The 19,691-nt window shown below is 34.8% G+C and overlaps 1 protein-coding gene across 3 annotated transcripts in view; it reads left to right on the forward strand.

Annotated features, from left to right (window-relative positions):
- Positions 1-19,691, forward strand: part of HEATR1 (HEAT repeat containing 1) — a 45,400-nt gene that overhangs the window by 9,100 nt on the left and 16,609 nt on the right. For all 3 annotated transcript variants that reach the window (XM_072755911.1, XM_026008730.2, XM_072755912.1), the window contains 18 exons: positions 368-485; positions 1,541-1,648; positions 2,762-2,857; positions 3,316-3,404; positions 4,291-4,502; positions 5,148-5,269; positions 5,869-6,060; positions 8,176-8,359; positions 8,504-8,640; positions 9,339-9,531; positions 13,791-13,960; positions 14,364-14,522; positions 15,722-15,964; positions 16,439-16,570; positions 17,258-17,361; positions 17,520-17,663; positions 18,305-18,423; positions 18,522-18,643. In XM_072755911.1, the coding sequence (XP_072612012.1) occupies positions 368-485; positions 1,541-1,648; positions 2,762-2,857; positions 3,316-3,404; positions 4,291-4,502; positions 5,148-5,269; positions 5,869-6,060; positions 8,176-8,359; positions 8,504-8,640; positions 9,339-9,531; positions 13,791-13,960; positions 14,364-14,522; positions 15,722-15,964; positions 16,439-16,570; positions 17,258-17,361; positions 17,520-17,663; positions 18,305-18,423; positions 18,522-18,643 (2,644 nt within the window). The remainder of the gene's footprint in view (positions 1-367; positions 486-1,540; positions 1,649-2,761; positions 2,858-3,315; positions 3,405-4,290; positions 4,503-5,147; positions 5,270-5,868; positions 6,061-8,175; positions 8,360-8,503; positions 8,641-9,338; positions 9,532-13,790; positions 13,961-14,363; positions 14,523-15,721; positions 15,965-16,438; positions 16,571-17,257; positions 17,362-17,519; positions 17,664-18,304; positions 18,424-18,521; positions 18,644-19,691) is intronic.

The following is a 19,691-nucleotide window of genomic DNA, read 5'->3' on the forward strand; positions in this document are numbered from 1 at the left end:
CTCTTGTTTTGTAAAAGATATATATATATATCCCCTATATATATTTGAAATATTTTCATATAGGAAGTAGCGGCTGTGTGGAGACTGTATAGTTTTTTTTTATAGAGAGACGTTACGATCCCCTATATATATTTGAAATATTTTCATATAGGAAGTAGCGGCTTTGTGGAGACTGTATAGTTTTTTTTATAGAGAGACGTTACGATGAGAATAGGCATAGTAACTTGATTAACGTCATTTGGTTTTACATATACCATTTTGTTAAAATTTTAAGTCTTAGCCTCAGGAATTTTTAATTTCATTTATATATTGGTGTGTGTGGTCAGTAACATTACTAAGAATAATTAACTCTTTAATTTCTTCCCAGATATCCTAGAACATTAGATATTGTATTAGAGGACCGCCTAAAAGAAATTACAGATGTAAAAAAACAAGAGCTTTTTCATCAGTTTATCTCTCTTTCTACAAGTGGAGGAAAGTATCAGGTAAATTTTTTTCAGAGGAATTCCTGCAGTTATGGGTATGTGGTTTTTATGGTTATTTGAAGAGCTCTGGAAGGAAATTTGCTACTTCGCTCATTTCTTTGGAAAGTTTTATGGACAGATATGGTTTAATACAATTTACCTGGTCCCCTTAAGTAAGGCTGTGAGGCAGGAGTCAAATCATTGGAAAGGCACGGTAATTTAAATAACAGTGCAATACTTATTTAGGAAGAGTATTGTCTGGAAATGTTACAAATAATCATTAGCAATCACCAGAACGTAGCTTCACTTAGTTTCCAGCGTGTCCTTATTTTTCTCCCATAGCTGCAACTTCCACTGCAGTACCCACTAGCCACATGTGGCTATTTAAGTCACTGATTAGGAAAAGGGAGGTGGATTTTAATTTCACGATCATGTTAGAACTTCAGAAATTTCTTGGTAATTCACCCTAAATCTTTTTACTAGAAGTTAGACAGGTAAGCAGTTCTTACAATTGGCATTGAAAGTAAATATTATGAAGAAAAATGTGATCAAATTTTGGTTTTTCTCTTCCATACTTAGACTTTCATCTTTCATGGCATTTCATTTCCAAATCTTGGAATGATAGACAAATATCCTTCTTAGTCTGATTACATTCAGTCATTCATTTGACTATCATTGTTGGGTCATTTAGATGAATTGCTTTCTGTCTTCAGTGACCAATTTTTAAAGTTATATTTTCATTTAGGTGCTAATACAGTGATTTATTTTAGATGCTTCTTAGGCTGGAGTCAGATCTACATAAAGAATGCAAAATTACTTCATAAAATTGCCTCACTAAATAAACCTACACACAGACACGTGTACTCAAAATCACAACATTAACAATATACATTTCTTTTTTATCTGTCGTAACTCATACCATGATTCAGAGACGAATATTTTACTTGATTTCTGAAATTAGATGGTGGTTACCAAATATGTTGGGCATTTTAGGGCAGTATTCTCTAGTTTTTATTCTTGATCAGATGCTGAGATTTAACGGTGAAATCATTTGGTGATTGTGATGAATCCTGTAGTTTTTAGCAGATTCTGATACCTCTTTGATGCTCAGTCTGAATCATCCACTTGCTCCGGTGAGAATTCTGGCCGTTAATCATCTGAAAAATATCATGAAAACATCAGAGGTTTGTATCAAATAGCCTCATTTGTGATATATTCGTCCTTGTGGTGAACAGTGACATTCTAGAATAAGAAATTGAGGTTACCAACTATAATTGATACTGTGTAATTTATAGACATAAGGTAGATATTTTTAGTGTTATGTATTGTAATTACAGTTACTGTCTTTCTCCACATGTTTTGATTTCATTTTCCCTTCTCCATCAGTGACAGAACATAGATTCTGTTCTAAGTTTCACATTGGGATATTTGTCTACTTGTTAGTTCTTGAGAAAATTTTGGTGACCTTTGATACATGAAACTTGGACTTTAGTTTTGTGAGTTCTAGGGATTTTTGTTTTATCTCCCAAAAGAGTGCCCTGTTCCTTTTTTGTGGCATTATTTAGTTCTATTTTTTTCACCACCTACAGGTAGGGATATATTTATACTGACTTGTATTCTTATCTTTCTATTACTTTGAATGATTATATGCTTTATTTTCTTTTGTTAGTTAAAAATAGGATCTCTCTCTTTTTTTTTTTTTTTTTTTAACTGATGGGCACCTGGCTTCTTAGTGCATGTCCTTATATTTGTAAAAATCTTGATAATGATAGCTAACTTTTAAGAGAGTTTACAGTGTATAAGTCCTTGTTCTAAGAATTGACATGTATTATTTCATTTTGTAGCAGTCCTTTGAGATAGGTACTATTAATCTATCTTATGGATGAGAATAGTGAGACCTGAAAAAGTTTACTTGTCCAAGGTCACACAGTTGGTAAGTAGTGGAGTTAGGATTTAAACCTAGGCGTTTTGGTTCTTCAGTCTGTGTACTCTCAATAACTGGGCTCTTATTTAGCAAGATGAACTTAATGCAAAAATTATGTTTGGATTATACATATTCTATGGTAGTTTCAGTAGAAACTAGGAAGAGTTTGTGCCAAATAATTACTCATCTAAAAAAAGTCATTTAGAGATGATCTAGATCATTCAGTGCAAGTATACTTAGAGTGTTGGAATTTGTGTCCAGGCCAGGGCCTGTGTTTCTTGACTGATAATCTAAAGTGCTTTTCACTAAGCTTTCTTTATAGTGTAAAATCTAAGGAGGTTTTAGCAACAACTAAATTTTTTTTTTCTTTTAGGAAAATGTCGATGAGTCTTTCATAAAAGAAGCTGTTTTAACCCGATTAGGTGATGATAGCATAGATGTTGTTTTGTCAGCCATGAATGCTTTTAAGGTGAGCTAATTTGAGCAGGAACACTGTAATAATGATTTACACCATTTATAAATATTTTCTTGCGCTTCTCAGGTGATTCTCTGCTTTAGGCATAAACATATTTGGAAATTATTCCTTCAGAAATTTGTTCTCTTAAGAGATAGGCTAACGCCTGATGGAAAGCTCATGGGAAGGAAAGCTCATGGGAGAAATTAGACTGCACAACTTTATATATATGGAAGTTCTTCAAAAGGGGGAAAAGTGCTTTGTGAATTTTTATCAGTAGTAAATACCTTGGGATCATGGAAAATTATCTCTTGAATGCCACTTTTGAGGAATTGCTCTCATTAAGCTTTGAAATTATATCAAGACTGATGGGAGATAAATTCTTTATAATACATTGTTTTTAAAAGTTCATTTAACAAACACCGAATGTATTTGAAGTAAAGATTTATTTATGGATGTTTTTTCCTCTTTAGATTTTCAGACAACACTTTAGTTCAGAAGTGACAGTTTCAAATCTTCTGAATCTTTTTCAAAGAGCAGAACTTTCAAAAAATAGGGGATGGTATGTATTCATTTCTCCTCATTCTGTTTTGAATTGACAGAATATCAGTTTCGGTTTTTTTTTTCTTTTTCTTTACATTTTTGCATCTTATAATTTAGTTACATGGTCCTTTGGTCATGGTAGTGGGATGGATAACTCATTATAAGAAAGTAACTCTTTCATTATAAAAAGAATTAGGATTTATATTGTTCATCATAAACATTTTTAAAAGATTAGAGGGACATGGTCATCTTCTGTAGTGTTTGATGAGCTCTAGTTCTTTTGGTTGTCTAAGCTTTTTGTATGGAAAAAATGACCTAAACTCCTTGGGGGAGGAGAGCATGTCTTACAGGTTTTTATATCTGTAAATATAAATATTTGTTATATTTATTTCTTAGCACATAGTATGTGTTCAGATATTTAACTTATGAGTGAACCCCATAGTTTAACCTAATGATTTGTCAAAAAAAAAAATAAAAAAGAGCAGTTTAAAATTACTGTCCCGGGCAGCCTGGGTGGCTCAGCAGTTTAGTGCTGCCTTCAGCCCAGGGCCTATTCCTGGAGCCCGTGTCAGGCTCCCTGCATGGAACCTGCTTCTCCCTCTGCCTCTCTCTCTCTCTCTCTCTGGGTCTCTCATGAATAAATAAAATATTTTAATAAATAAATACATAAATAAATAAATATAAAATAAAATAAATAAAATAAAATAAATAAAATAAAATAAAACTACTGTCCCAAACAGCTCCCTTATTAGCTTGGATTTTGAGTGATTGTCTTGATGTCTCTGAATAATGTGTTTGGTGAGGAGATCAGGATAGTGTTAGTAGAGCAGGAACAGTGTAATAATGATTTTTGGTTGAATTTAATTTCCTAATAGGTCTCTCAACCAATTGTGTTTGTGTCTCAGGTATGAGGTACTTGAGGTAGCAGCAGACATATTAATTAAAGAAGAGATACTGAGTGAAAATGATCAGTTGTCAAATCAGGTGGTGGTGCATCTGCTGCCATTTATGATTATTGTCAGTGATGATATGGAATCTGCTGAGATGAAAATTGCTATATATTTATCAAAATCAGGAATTTGCTCTCTTCACCCTTTATTAAGAGGCTGGGAAGAAGGTAAGAATTCAGTTGCCTTTTAGAAAAAAACACTTTAAAAAGAAGATAAGTACAATTAAAAATTGGCTCTAATTGTTATTTGAAATCATGTTTGCTACGATCTGTGTCAGCAAGATTCTTAAAGATTTTTGCTAAGGTCAAAAACCTACAGTTGACTCCTGAACAACAAAGGTTTGAACACATGGAATCACTTAAATTCAGGTTTTGTTTTGTTTTGTTTTGATAAGTATAGTACACTGAATACATTTTCTCTTATTTACAGTACTTTTTCCCTTTAGATTACTTTATTGTGAGAATTCAGTAATACATATACAAAATATATATTAACTGTTTACATTTTGTTATGTTGAGGCTTCCAGTCAACAGTGGACTATTAGTAAAGTTTTTGAGGAGTCAAAAAAGTTATATGCAGATTTTTGACTGTTCGGGAGGGGCTTTGGCAACTCTGTTCCTCATGTTTTTCAACAGTCAGCTATGAAAAGGAAGCTGATCCACAGATAGAGTCAGAATTGGATAAAAGGAAAAATACAGAGCAAAGCTTCATAGGAAAATTGTAAATCTTTTGCCTAGATTTCTTACTCTACAGAATTCGTTAGGTGAGCATTGGTGATATGAGTCTTCTGTGTTCAATTTTTTTTTTAACAGCTCTTGAAAATGTGGTTAAAAGCACAGACTCAAGAAAACTAATTGGTGTAGCAAATCAGAAGATGATTGCGTTATTGGCTGACAATATAAGTTCAGGGGATCCTTCTTCAATGTTAAAGATGGTAGGTATGCTGTTAGAGATCACTTTGGATTTATTTCTCATAATCTTAATTAGATTCTCAGTGTTTGTTTTACTAGATTTTTTAAAAAATAATTTTTGCAATTTTTTGACTACTTTGTTACATTTTAAACATGGATGGCCTTATTTATTCTACAGATTGCTTGAAATCTACAGCCTTATTTATTATATTCTACAGATTACTTGAAATCTACACTTATATGATTTTCTTGTGATTTTACATTGGACTTAATAAGAATAGTGTGTACTTTTTTGCTTTCCTGTTTCCTCACGTTTAAAATATAAAGTCATATTTTTTGTTAAAATAGCCTAATATCTAAAAGGATTTTTTTGCATTAGTAAATACCTTCGTCAAGGTATTAGGTGTATAATTTTAAAGCACCAATTGCCAGATGCAATTATGTTCATTATAGTTTTGAAACTTTATTTTTATTACTACTTAGAAATCAGTGCTTACTACTTTGTAAAGACTTTATATTTGTCATCTGGCTTTAAATGTAAAACACAAGTAGGTCTGAGGGAAAGAAAATTGTTTTGTGCAAACTAAGAGTTTCTAGTAATGGAGTATGTTTATTTTTCAAGGTGGAAGATTTAATAAGCATGGGGGAAAAGGAGTGCTTCAGCCTGAAGCAGAAAGTGACCTTTCATGTGATCATGGCTGTGCTTGTTTCTTGCTGTTCATCTTTAAAAGAAGCTCACTTTCCATTTGCAATAAGAGTCTTCAGTTTGTTGCAGAAAAAAATAAAGAAGCTTGAAAGTGTCATTACTGCAGTGGTAAGGACTGCAAAGTCTGGAGCATTGAGTGAAGTGGTGGCCAGGCTTATTAATCACAGCAACACTGAAAATTGAGGGCTGTGAAATGCTTTATCTTTGGATAGTAGGGGTGAAATGTGAAGTAGCTTTGGGCAGCAATAGGTAGTGAGTTAGAAAATTTAATTGAATTATAGAATTTCAGAGTTGTGATGTTTTGTTCCTGGTAGTTGACTCTCCTTTGTATTATCTTTATTAAAGGGTAATTATGTGAGTTATGCTTAACTACCCTTTGTGATGAAGAATTCACTAGACATGTTAGTGCTTAAACAAAATATTACTTCATTCTGTTTACTAAATGAATTTTTTTTTTTAAGATTTTTATTTATTTGAGAGAGAGTGTGTTCATGGGGGCGGGTGCAGAGGGAGAGGGAAAAAAATCTGAAGCAGACTGCCTGCTGAGCGTGGAGCTCTCCATGGGGCTTGATCCCATGACCCTGAGGTCATGACCTGAGCCAAAACCAAGAGTTGATTATTTAACTGAGCTATCCAGGTACCCCAACAATTGATCTTTTGTATTATTTTAATATTACATCAGATTTGGATCTTACCAGCTTACTATTGGCTTTGATAGTATTGGCTATAGAACATGTTTCAGTTGTTTATATTTTTAAGCTAATATCACATCTTGAGGTAATAAGATTATTTCTTGGGATCCCTGGGTGGCGCAGCGGTTTGGCGCCTGCCTTTGGCCCAGGGTGCGATCCTGGAGACCTGGGATTAAATCCCACGTCGGGCTCCTGGTGCATGGAGTCTGCTTCTCCCTCTGCCTATGTCTCTGCCTCTCTCTCTCTCTCTTTCTCTCTCTCTCTATCATAAATAAATAAAAATTTTTAAAAAAAAAGTTTAAAAAATAAGATTATTTCTTTTAATATCTTTAATAGTATTTTGTTTTTATTTGTCCTCCAACATTCAGAGGGCTCCTCAGTTTAGGATTTGCTGAACGAATCACATCTTTCTCACATTTACATGTACCTTCAAGATTTTAAGTTCTGGTCATAGTCATTGTTACCTATAATTATGAGAACATTAAAATTGTGAACCTTTGGGGCTCCTGGGTAGCCCAGTCAGTCAAGCATCCAACTCTTGGTTCTGGCTCAAGTAATGATCTCATGTCATGGGATCAAGCTGTGCATCGAGCTCTGCACTCTGAATGGAGTCTGCTTCAGATTCTGTCTCCCTCTGTCTCCCATTTGCAGGTGCTGTCTCAAATAAATAAATAAAAATCTTTAAAAAACTAAAAGAATGAATCTTCATATTTTAAAAAATAGCCCAGATAAGCCCTTCTTAATTTCTTTCTTTGTTATCCTTTGTAGAATGTGATAACCTGAATGGTGTTTTCCCTTGGTGTTAAAAGTGTGGACAGATTGAGTGTATTATATATGTGCAGTTAATATGCTGTTTTATATTTAGTACCCTTTCTGGGAGTCATAAGCCTCTTTCCAGCTATAACAGCATATTGACCCATGTAATCCCTCACTAGAGACCTTTTCTTTTAAGTCTGGTTTTGGGTTATTTTCCTTCCAAGTTACTACTCTGCACTCCTGTACAGAGTCTGATTTATCATTTTTCTTCATATTTTGTCAAGCTGCTTTTTAGTATCTGCAGTATAATTTCTAAACATCCTCACATTTTGCTACTTGTTAGAATTATTTACAAGTTTGGAGTTTTTACTATGCACCCTCTTCAGATTAGCAATAAGAGTGTGACAGGAGAAAGGTCCTATTAAGTGTCTTCTGGAAATCCAGCTCCTCTCTGTAGAAATGTGCTACTCAATAAGCATAAGTTATATGAATAACATTTGTTTTTAGACACATTTCAAGAAAATATAGATAAAATGAAGCTGTAGGTAACTAATTAGTATCTTTTTTTCTAAATAGTAATGTTTGAACCTTTTTGTTTGTTTGTTTGAACCTTTTTATAAATTTGGTTAAAGCTATTAATCCTGACCCACTTAAATGCACATAGAGACAAAATTTTGCATATTACCCAGTCACACATCCATTGCAGTCCCCCTGTGTATAACCCATGCTCAGAACCCTTTCTTATTTGTGCTCTTTGCTTCCTTTACCATTTCAGGAAATCTCCTCAGAATGGCATTTTGAGCTGATGATGGACAGAGAAATACCAGTGCAACTGTGGGCACATTACATAGAGCAGCTCAACACTGCCCAGCGTGTTGTTGTGGAGGATTCTGTTTTACTCATATTTTCACTGAAAAATTTTATTCATGCACTAAAGGCTCCTAAATCTTTTCCTAAAGGTAGGATGAAGTATGACATTTGAATGTAATACTCTAGAAAACGGAATTATTGTCTCCATAACTCTTTCTCTTGAGTGAAAAGTTCTCACCAGTGTGTTTACATAAGTTTGTGCTTCGTTTCTCTTTTTCTTCATGTCCATGTAGATGATATATGGTGGAATCCTGAACAACTGGAAGAAGACAGCAGAGCCTATCTGCGCTTGCTGATTGGGCTCTTTGAGATGATACTCAGTGGTGCTGATGCCATTCATTTTAGGGTTATGATGAAACTTTTCATAAAGGTACTGAGCTCATCTTTTTCAGGCATATTCTCCCTTTCAGAAATTATAGGAGAGCATTTGAGTTATGGCTGTTTTTACTGAAAATGAAAGTAGATTTTTAAACAAAGTGTGTGATAATGCACACAGGCCCTATGAAGTAGTGCTGTCATCATACCCCATGCCCCATCACTGCCCCATGCCTACTAGTGATGTATTTACTAATCATAGCAGCCCAATCTGTTTGGTTGGTTAATTCATTACCAGTGAGAAACTGCCGTTCAGAGGGGCGAGTTAATGTATGTAACTCAGTTAAGAAATTTCAGTGACCTCCATGTTGCCAGGACTGGTAGTAAAGTCTCTGTTTCTTATGTGACTGGCCCCTCTCAATGTGTGGCATGTGGCATCATCGGTGATGCTCACTCCAGCTTGGAATGCTTGCCTAATGAGGCTTCCCCAGCATCACAAGTCTTGGTTTTCTGCTTATCTTATTTCTCATGTTGTTGTTCATTGTGTTCAAATGTAACGTTATAATGAGTCCTTTGAATTCATTTATATCCTTCTCATTGGTTAAAATAGGTGTGGGAAATTTTAAGTCATGAGACAGGCAAATCATTGCAAGAGATTATTTGTTTTCTGTAATTGTACAGTAGTGAAAAAAGGAGTTGGAACCAACTTAATGTGAGTAAAAACTAAACTTCGCTGTTATTTGCTTAATTTAGGTGCATCTAGAAGATGTTTTTCAGTTATTCAAGTTCTTTTCTGTTTTATGGACATATGGGTCTAGCCTTTCAAATCCACTTAACTGCAGTGTGAAAGCAGCACTACAAACTCAAGCTCTTTATATAGGTTGTGCAATGCTCTCTGCTCAGAAGGTACAGAATAAACATCAGCTGGCATCTGTATCTTCTCCAGGTATTATGAGTAGCTTGTTGTGTTCTGTCATGACCAATTTTAATGCTTTCTCTATAGGTGGTTTATGTAAGTTGTAGTTGGGAGAATTTCTTTTTGATTTTTTTTTAATAGAGTGCTCATAGCACGTCCACTCTTACCGTGCTATTTGTGTGTTATGTGTAATTTATGTTTGTATGTATAAACTATATACTTTCTTGTCTGTTTGTTTTTAGATTTTTCTGATTTACTTGGGAGAGCCCATGCAAGCACTTGCACCAGCAGTGGGGGAGGGGCAGAGGGAGAGGGAGAAGCAGACTCCTCACTGAAAAGGAAGCCTGACATGGGGCTCGATTCCAGGACCCTAAGATCATGACCTGAGCCACCTAGGCACCCCTATACAAGCTACTTTTAATCACCAAAACAGATAGTAGAAATGGCAAATGATTAATCATGGGTTGTTAATATCCACCTATTCATGTTCTGAGTTTCAGTGGTACAGGGAGAAGCCAGGCCATTTAATTCTATATTCACCTGACTACTTATAAAATGGGTCTCCGCTCAGACAACCTTCTTGAATTTGTCTCCTTTATCAGGTGTTAAGGCATTTTCAAGTTGGGCACTCACTAATAAAAACAGCTCAAAATTTTATTTTTGAAAAAATGAAATTTGCAAATTTTACAAAAGATGCAGAATTTTTAAAACATAGGTACTTACAAGCTACTGACAAATGAATCTGGCAGAATTAAGCCCTATAGCTATTAAAGGTGAGAGAACTGATAAGGATGATGGATATGATTGATACTTCAAGCTGGAATGATTTTAATGTCAAAGGAATAAGAATGGCCCTTGGGAAATTTGAAAGTGTTGTAGATTTTTCTTTTAACTCAAAACAAATTTTAACTTAAAAAAAAATTGCTCTTTATAAATGTTCTGAGAAAGCAAAGTGAATGATGATATGCTTTTCCCAAAACAATTTCTCAATGTTTATCTTTCATTAGCTCTCTGAAAGAGCACATAAGTATAATTGTAAACAAAATTTTGTTAAATACTAGGTAATATACACATAGAGATTTCAAGTTTTACTTACCAAAAAAAATCCCATGAATATAATTATTTCTTTACTACTTAAAATTACAGTCCCTATTTTTAGGTTTTTTCATTTTATTTTTTTTCCCCTTTGGGTAAGAAGACATCCTAAACATTTTTTTAAACTTTAATTCTTTAACAAAAGTATCATTGCAAGTATTTTATTACAAGCATTATTATATATTAATAGTAAATATGAAAATTTATTTGCAAATGTCTGCAGACTATTCCATTGTATGGAAACAGCATGATTTATTAAAATGGTTATTTTCTGTTAAATGGGGGGGGGTATCAAATAAATAAATAAATAAATAAATAGATTTGGGAGTATTCGTAAAGGTATATATATCTTATTTAGAGGTCATAACTATTTTGATTTTCTAATTAAGTATGGGATGTCTATTATCTTGTAGTATCAAAAGCAGTGGTTCCTGAGGAATGTATGTCTCCAGGATCAAAAGACTTAACTTTTCCCCAGTATTGCTGCAAGATAGGCTCCCTGCCTACCCCTGCTGCCTTGTCATCTGTCACCTTCCTTCTTTCTAAAGTACTTTTGCATTTATGCCACTTACAAATATCACAATATTCTTCTGGAAACAGGAGAGATGCACCTTGTTTTACTGGGAAACTCAAAGGAACACACTAGAGTCCCCAGGGGCCTAAAGTGGGAGGTCATTTAGCCATGGCATCTGTCCTCCACGCTTGCCACTTGGTGTATGCAGTGACCTTCTCTCCGTACATTGTCTGTGAAGGTCTAGGAAGTGATGGCTGGTACTTCTTTTAATCTGTTTACAAAAAATGTTAACGCTATTCAAAAGAAAAAGGAATTCGGGATCCCTGGGTGGCGCAGTGGTTTACCGCCTGCCTTTGGCCCAGGGCACAATCCTGGAGACCCAGGATCGAATCCCACGTCGGGCTCCCGGTGCATGGAGCCTGCTTCTCCCTCTGCCTGTGTCTCTGCCTCTCTCTCTCTCTCTCTCTCTCTCTCTCTCTGTGACTATCATAAAAAAAAAAAAGAAAGAAAGAAAGAAAGAAAAGAGAGAGAGAAAGAAAGAAAGAAAGAAAGAAAGAAAGAAAGAAAGAGAAAAAGGAATTGCCGCATTATCATAGTATTGTGTTACAGGAATTAAGTTTTTGTCAGTGGCTTGGGAGTCTAACCACCATTTATTACTTTCCCTGCAGATTCCAGGTTAGTCCTACATGTAGCAAATTTTGTTAGACAAGTAAACACTTAACATGGCTTGTAAGAAGATGTAGACTGCTTTTGGTTTTTTTTAATACCCAAACAATATGGTAAATTTATAAAACCAAAGCTCAGTATCTTGTTCAATTTTTATGTAAAATATGCCATTTTAAGTTTAAATAAAATGACTTGGGAGAATGAAGTCGTATCGATTTTAAATAGAAGAACATCCCTAGAAGCTGATTGTTTAGATAAGGTAGTGTTTGCTTCCCTTGAGTTCCAGTATGTTACTTGGATGTGGTAACTCTAGTGCTTAGTACTGGAGTTTGTTTTGAATTATGCAGGGAATTTTAGGAAATAGTATCTTGGCCTGAAGCTGCCCTTTGTGTGAATTCAATTTTACAGGTTTTTGTTTCTGACTTTATTTTATAAATTACCATTACAGAGACCAAGAAAGAGTTCCAGCTTTCAGTTTACCTTTTCAGAAAAGTTCAAAAGCTTGTTGAGCTCTTTCTTACCACTCCAGAAGTGGAATATATGGAATGGATCGTTACTAGCAAAATAAAAGTCACTGCAATTTATCTCAGTAGATAGCATGGGATAAAGCTTAAGTAAATAATTATCATCAAAGGAATTTAGGTGTCTTTTATACCAGAGACATCCTTTCAGAAAGCCCCAATCCAGTTGATTGTACAGATGCATTGTACCATATATCTTTGAAGCAGGTTTTTCAGTGCCTTTAAACTGAGCAGGGCATGGAATGAAGAAAAGCTTCCAAATTCTTGTTCTAAAATGAACATAACTTTGAAAGTTGACAGTGCATACAGACAAAAACAAAACCATAAGCCAAGTTGCTTTGAAGAATAGTGCAGAATTTCTAAATAAAATATTTGCAAAATGAGTGTTGCATATTTTTAAAAAACAAGCATTTGACCAAATAGAGTTCATTCCAACAACACAACATTGGTTCAGAATAATGAACTCTTAACTGGCCATATCAGTGTTGAAGGAGAAAATTCATATTATCGTTTTCCAAAGAACTGAAAAGGCATTAGATAATCAGTAATTATTTCTAATTAAGTGACAACAAAGTAGGAATAACACAATAAAACTTCTCAAGTCAAAAGCTAGCATTTTCACTGCAGATTTGGGGAAACAAAAGCATTCCTGTTAAATTCATCGCTGGTTCTAGAAGTAGTAGCTGGCAGAAGTAGCTATTTCAGGTACTAATGGAATGTAGAAATGATAAAGCTGTGGAATTCTTAGGTGGATTATTAAATAGGACATTTGGCTAGCTATTTGGAAACATTAAAAAGTTCTCCATTAAAAAGACTCCAACCTTATTCCTTAGACAAAAATTTCACTTGAACTAAAGGTTTCACATTAAAGAAACAAACCAGCTTAGCTCTAGCATTAGAAGACAACAGGACATGTGGCCTCTCTAAATTTGGAGACAGACACTTGAACAACTCAGAGTGAGGAGAGCCTGCCTTTCTAAAACTAGAAGAAAAATTGGACTTATTTCTGCATTGGAAACTCAGACCTCAATTAAGGACAAAATATTTGCAAAGCATGATGCACGATAGGTAGTTTGCACACTTGGAAAAATATATGTACAGAGATGTTTGTTGTAGCAATTTTAATGCTGAAAGACAAGCAGCAGGTGAACTTTCACCAGTAAGATATTGGTTTAAAAAATACAGAAAATACAGTGGAGAAACATACAGTTTTAAAAGAATGTTTTAATTTAGATACACACATTTCCAAAATAAATTGAGATATGATAGTTCCTCTGTGTGTGTGTGTGTGTGTGTGTGTGTACACACTGGGTATGCTGCTCTCATTTGTGTGTTTTCAGGAGGATTCACTAGCATGTATCTAACATTTTGCTAGAATCTTTGGAGAGAATTTCAGTGAGGGGGAAAACTTCAACATCTACCCTTTGGTACTATTTACGTTTTGTACTGTTTTTGTTTTTCTAATTGCTAATTTTTTTTCCCTTTGGTTTTAGTGGTGATATCTCTACTCATTAATCTGGGAAGCCCTGTAAAGGAAATACGAAGGGCCTCCATTCTTTGTCTTCAGGCCCTCAGTGGAGTGGTGTCTCGGTTCCATCTGGTAATAGATCATTTGGTTCCTAAAACAGAGGAGATCACCTCAGATGCCACCTATGCTGCTCAGGTAAACTCATCAGCAAAGAAGATTGATCATGTGCATATGTCTATGTATACCCATCAACAGTTTCATCCTTTCTTGACATTTTGCTTTATAGGAATTTTGATTGACTTAAGACATTGAATTTAGAAACTAATGTCAATGTCTGCATGTCTTTCTTCCATTTTTTAAAAGATAACAGTACAGTGTTTCAGTTATGCTTTGCTTTCTTTGGCTAAAAGGCCAGTATTTGGGTTTTAATAGTAAGCTAACTGAGAGGTATTGATACCGTTTTGTTAAGGTTTCAAGGGGAAATGAAAAATGGTTATTAGTATCACATAATTTGGAAAAGAATCTTCCATAATTAGTACATTTAGCCTTTGTAGTTCTTTAACTCTTTTTTATCCAATTTTCTTTTTTGATGTTCTAGGATTTAGCTGCTTTATTTGAAGAACTACAGAGAGAAAAGAAACTGAAATCTTATCAGAAGTTATCTGAAACTTTGAAAAACCTACTTAATTGTGTGTATAGTTGCCCATCTTACATTGCAAAGGATTTGGTGAAAGTACTTGAGGAAGTCAACAATGAGGTATGTGCAATGCAAATGGCTTGTACATTCCATGTAATGTTACAAAATACTATTGTATTTGCTCATGTTTGAGGAAAACATTTGCAGGAGTTACAAATATGCACTCATAAATGAAAATTTTCTTACTGATTTGGGAGGGGGAAGTGTTGGTATAGAAACAGGTACAGAACATAAACAAGCAAATATTGGTGGGGTTTTTTTTTTTTCCATTTTAAAATTGTGTATTTTCCCTACTTAATCATTTTCTTGATCTGAAGCGATTTTAAAAAATGGGGAAAAACACTGAAGGTGCACTGCTGAGAAAACGGTTGGTTTGTGTGTTTTGGTGAAAATCCTCCACAAGGTAATGTATTTGGACATAAGAGTGAAGATTCCAGAATCATTTGTTCATTCGTAAGATGTATGTGGTTGAACATTCTTCTGTGGGAAAATCCATAGCTTTCATTACGTAGTCAGGAAGGCCTTATGATAACAGAGAAGGAAGTTGTGAAGCACTTGTTTATGTGATGGCATGTGTCAGCAGCAGTGTTCCAAAAATGCCTAGATGCTTCACAGTCTTGAACTGACTACAACCTGGAGAACTAAAACAGGGGTAAAATGCAGTGAAAACCACATGATTAGATTTTCTTGGTGGGAGCAAACAGATGGCATTTATCAGCTCTGTGTCATCCCTTGTAGTTTAAACTAGGAATTGACCGTCTTGTTCTGTGAAGGATCAAATAGTCAATATTTGAGGCACTGTGGGTGACACAGTCTTTCTGAGGGTCGTCAGCCCTGCCATTGCATTGTGAAAGCCAGAGCCAGTTATGTAAACAAATGAGCATGGCTGTGTTTCAGGAAATAAAATTTACAAACACAGATGGTCCTCTGGATTTGGCCCATAAGCTGTAATTTGCTAGCATTTGGTTTAGTCATTAAAGACCTCACATTATACTTTGAAGGTTTATTTGGTGAAACGTGGTGTTTTAGAGAAAGCTAGAATTTATTATTGTAGTCTAAAACTTTAGTTTGTATTTCCTGTTGTCAAAATGTGTTGGGACACCCATAAATTACTCATCTCTGAAGGGTTTAGAGCTTTTGATCATTATAAACTGGCTAAGCTCCCAGTCTTGCAACATCATATCTTTGGATGTCTTTGTAAAACAAGCAAAAATATATCATATGGATAAATGTTTGCTAATCAATTTCCCAAACTTTAGATGGTGCTTTCTCAGCTGTTGCCTATGGTTGAACAACTGTTAGAAAAGGTCCAGAAGGAGCCAACAGCTGTCCTGAAAGATGAGGCCATTATTCTACATCTTATTCTGGGAAAATATAATGAATATTCAGCTTCCCTTTTACATAAGGACCCAAAGAGTCTAGATATATTTATACAAGCCGTGCATACAACAAAGGAACTTTACACAGGAATGCCAACTATACAGATAACAGCTCTTGAAAAGGTCAGTGACTTTCTTCAGAAACTAAAATATAGGGGGATCCCTGGTGGCTTAGTGGTTTAGCGCCTGCCTTTGACCCAGGGTGTGATCCTGGAGTCCTGGGATCGAGTCCCACATTGGGCTCCCTGCATGGAGCCTGCTTCTCCCTCTGCGCCTCTCTCTCTCTCTCTCTCTCTCTCTCTTTCACAAATAAATAAAATCTTCACAAAATTTGTTATAAAAAAGAAACTAAAATATGTTCAAGCTCAAAATTTTGTAGTTTTTTTACTTGGAGAAGCTAAAGTGGACTGGGCATGTTTTAAAAGGATTTATTTGTTCTGTTTTTGCAAAATTGAATGGTGTACATGTGTGATTAAAACTGCATTTAGCTGACAAAATGGGAACAATTTTACATTGTAAGAAAGAACAATATAAAGGTTATTTTTGGAATTCACATTTGTTTATTGCGTTCAATTGCCTTTTTTCTACCTCCTCTAGATTACAAAGCCATTTTTTGCAGCTATATCAGATGAAAAAGTTCAGCAGAAGCTTTTGTGCATGTTGTTTGATTTATTGGTGAATTGTAAAAATTCACATTGTGCTCAGACCATTAGCAGTGTTTTTAAAGGGGTAAGTTGCAAACTTTCTGAAAATCTCTGATTTCCAGTGCTTTTAGAAGTCAGATGTTAGCATTAACAAGAATTGTGGACAAATAGCTCATAGACAAGTGCAAAATCAAAATTAAAAGTTTTCACCACTATTTTTATTGTGTGAAATATTTATAGTTTTAACCAGGTTAGGTATGTGTGTTGGTTTGAATCTTAAGGTTAGATGGGATCTACCTGTTTTATACAAGGATGTTAAATAGAGTACAGGTTATTCTTGTACATAGTTGTACATCAGAACAACCATTTGTTTTGTTATTTAAAAATACAGAATACAAGTTCACAAAAATAGGTAATAGTATGGGGAAGTCCCAGTATCCAGATTTAGCAGTTCTCAGGATTTTAACATATTTTCTTAGATTTCTAAGATTCGTTACGTGAAACAAATTAAGGTGCAGAGCAGTGTGTGTAATACACTCCTGTTTTTGTGGTATTGGTATTGTTTTCATCTTTACATAGCTGTTGGGATATGGAAAAGCATACATAAGAAACTGTCAGTGGTGTTTGCCTCTGGAGATTGACTTGGGCACTAGAGTCCTAGGGAAATGTGAAGTGGATATGGACATTTTCACTGTATCTTTTTAAGTCAACATTTATTTCTCTAATTTTATACCATGGAAGTGTCTATCATCAGTCATTCTTCATATTTCAGATTTCTGTTAATGCTGAACAAGTCAGAATAGAACTGGAACCACCAGACAAAACTAAGTCCTTGGGCACAATTCAGCAAACAAGAAGACAAAAAATGCAGCAGAAGTAAGAGGAGTTTGATGAGAACCTTCTGTTTATTCCCTAGACCTTGAATGTTACGAAACCATTATGCTTTTTTGATATCCATCACTTTGGCGTAAATGAGTGATAATTTTTATTTTCTATTGATAGTTTGCTTTTCCAATATTTTATCTGTTTCCCAGAAAATTACAAGATCTAGAATCTGTTCAGGAAGTTGGAGGTTCTTACTGGCAAAGAGTAACCCTCATCCTAGAATTACTGCAGCACAAAAAGAAACTCAAAAATCCTCAGATACTGATACCGACTCTTTTTAACCTGCTGTCAAGGTAATGACACTTGCCTTTGCTTTTGATCTATGAGAGAATAGAGTTCTAATTCATTTACATCTTATTTAATCTTCTTTTTAAAATACAGTCTTTTCTTGCTTAACTAGTCTGTAAAATAAAGCAAGTTAAGTACTGTAGTTGAAAGATTAAAAGAAAGGTGTTAGGTACCCATTGCCAGTGCCCCAGAATGAATGATCTCCTGTGTTGTATAGTGAATGACCATTCTCCTTAGAGTCTGCGTCTTTATTTTCAACACTATGTCCCTGGGGCATCTTTACTTTAAAGATACAGTGTGAAACTTACTATATTTTTTTAGGTGTAATTTACCAGATAGAGAACTGTAGTGTAAGCTTTTGTATTGTGGATATTTGCTTTTGTCTGAAAAACAATGTAGTCCTCAAGGTTGTCCTCTACAATTTCAAATAGGTTGATGCAAAGTGCAACAGGGAGAAGAAATAAAATTTGACTTTAAGCACCTCTTATGAGAAAAAAATCAGATCTTACATCTTTTTTATGACTACATTTAATGTTAATATTTTAGTTATTCCTAATTAAATGTGTTCTGGACAGTGGTCATTAATGTATCACTGAAATTGTATAACTTTCATTTGCCATTATTTCTTTTCCGGGGCATCCCGAAGGAGTTTAGAACCTCTGCCACCGGAGCAGGGAAATATGGAATACACCAAACAATTAATTCTTAGTTGTTTGCTCAACATCTGCCAAAAACTCTCTCCAGATGGTGGCAAAATATCAAAGGGTATGTACTTTGTTGGAAGGAAAGGGTAGAAGAATTACCTGCTTTGCATGTGAATGTACCTACCACTTAGAGATTTTTTTTCTTTCTCTTCACTATAGATGTTCTAGATGAGGAAAAGTTCAATGTGGAATTGATTGTTCAGTGCATCCGTGTTTCAGAGATGCCACAGACCCATCACCATGCCCTTTTACTTTTGGGTACTGTTGCTGGAATATTTCCTGTAAGTATTAATGATTTGAGACTTCAGCAAATATTTTAGATATTTTCTTTCTTCACTAGAAATGTGTAAGTGCTCACTGGTCTGAATTCAGTGGACTTTGGGTCTTACTGGTGGGACTTTCAGCCCTGTCTCTTAATAGCGGAGGGTAGCATGAGCTGGTTGATCTTGCTAATTTGGGTCCTTGGGAGTAATAGTGACCTTCATAGGATTATTGGTGAGGATGTGACTGGTAGTTTATGGTTTATAGTCAACACAGCGTGGCACGGTGTAACTGTCCAATAATCAGTTGTGTTCATGTTATTTGAAAAAATTACCATCCCGTTATCCTCAGACAGCCTTCAGCCAGTGAGTTGAGAAAAAGTAATTTGATTATAAACTACCTCAGTTAAAAAAAATAAATTAATTAAATAAATAAACTACCTCAGTTAAGGAAATCATGTTCCTTATAGAAGTACATCTTTTGAAGAAAGTGAAATTTTTTTCCTATTGGGGATTTAGGTCACAGGTTCTTAACCTGGAGTTCTCTGTGAGCTTTAGTGGTCTTTCAGTATATTAATACCATGTGCCAGATTTGATGCATACACGATTTTTTTTCTTGGAAAAGAGTTAGTAGCCCTCAGGGGAGTTGAAAATCTAAGAAAAATTAAGAATCAGTGATATTTTTGTTTTTATTGAAATATAGTTCATACACCATAAAATTCACCCATTTAAATAGGCATACTATTCACTGATTAAAGTAAGTTCACATTTATAAAAATATCACATGGTCTACATCCCCGACATTTTCATCACCTCAAAAAAGAAACACTGTAATCATTAGCAGTCACTCCTCATTCCCTCTTATCACTACAATTTCTGCACTGGCAACTACTGATTTTTCTCTTCTATATAATTTTCTACCCACCAGCAGTTTATAATACTAATTTCTCCAAATCCTCCCTGCTAGTTGGTCTTTTTTTTTTTTTTTTTTAAGTCATCTTAGTGTGTGTGAAGTATCTTATGATTTGGATTTTGCCCATATTGAGCATCTTTTCATGTGCTCATTGAC

The sequence above is a fragment of the Vulpes vulpes genome, chromosome 4 (assembly GCF_048418805.1).
Source record: "Vulpes vulpes isolate BD-2025 chromosome 4, VulVul3, whole genome shotgun sequence".
NCBI classification, from domain to species: domain Eukaryota; kingdom Metazoa; phylum Chordata; class Mammalia; order Carnivora; family Canidae; genus Vulpes; species Vulpes vulpes.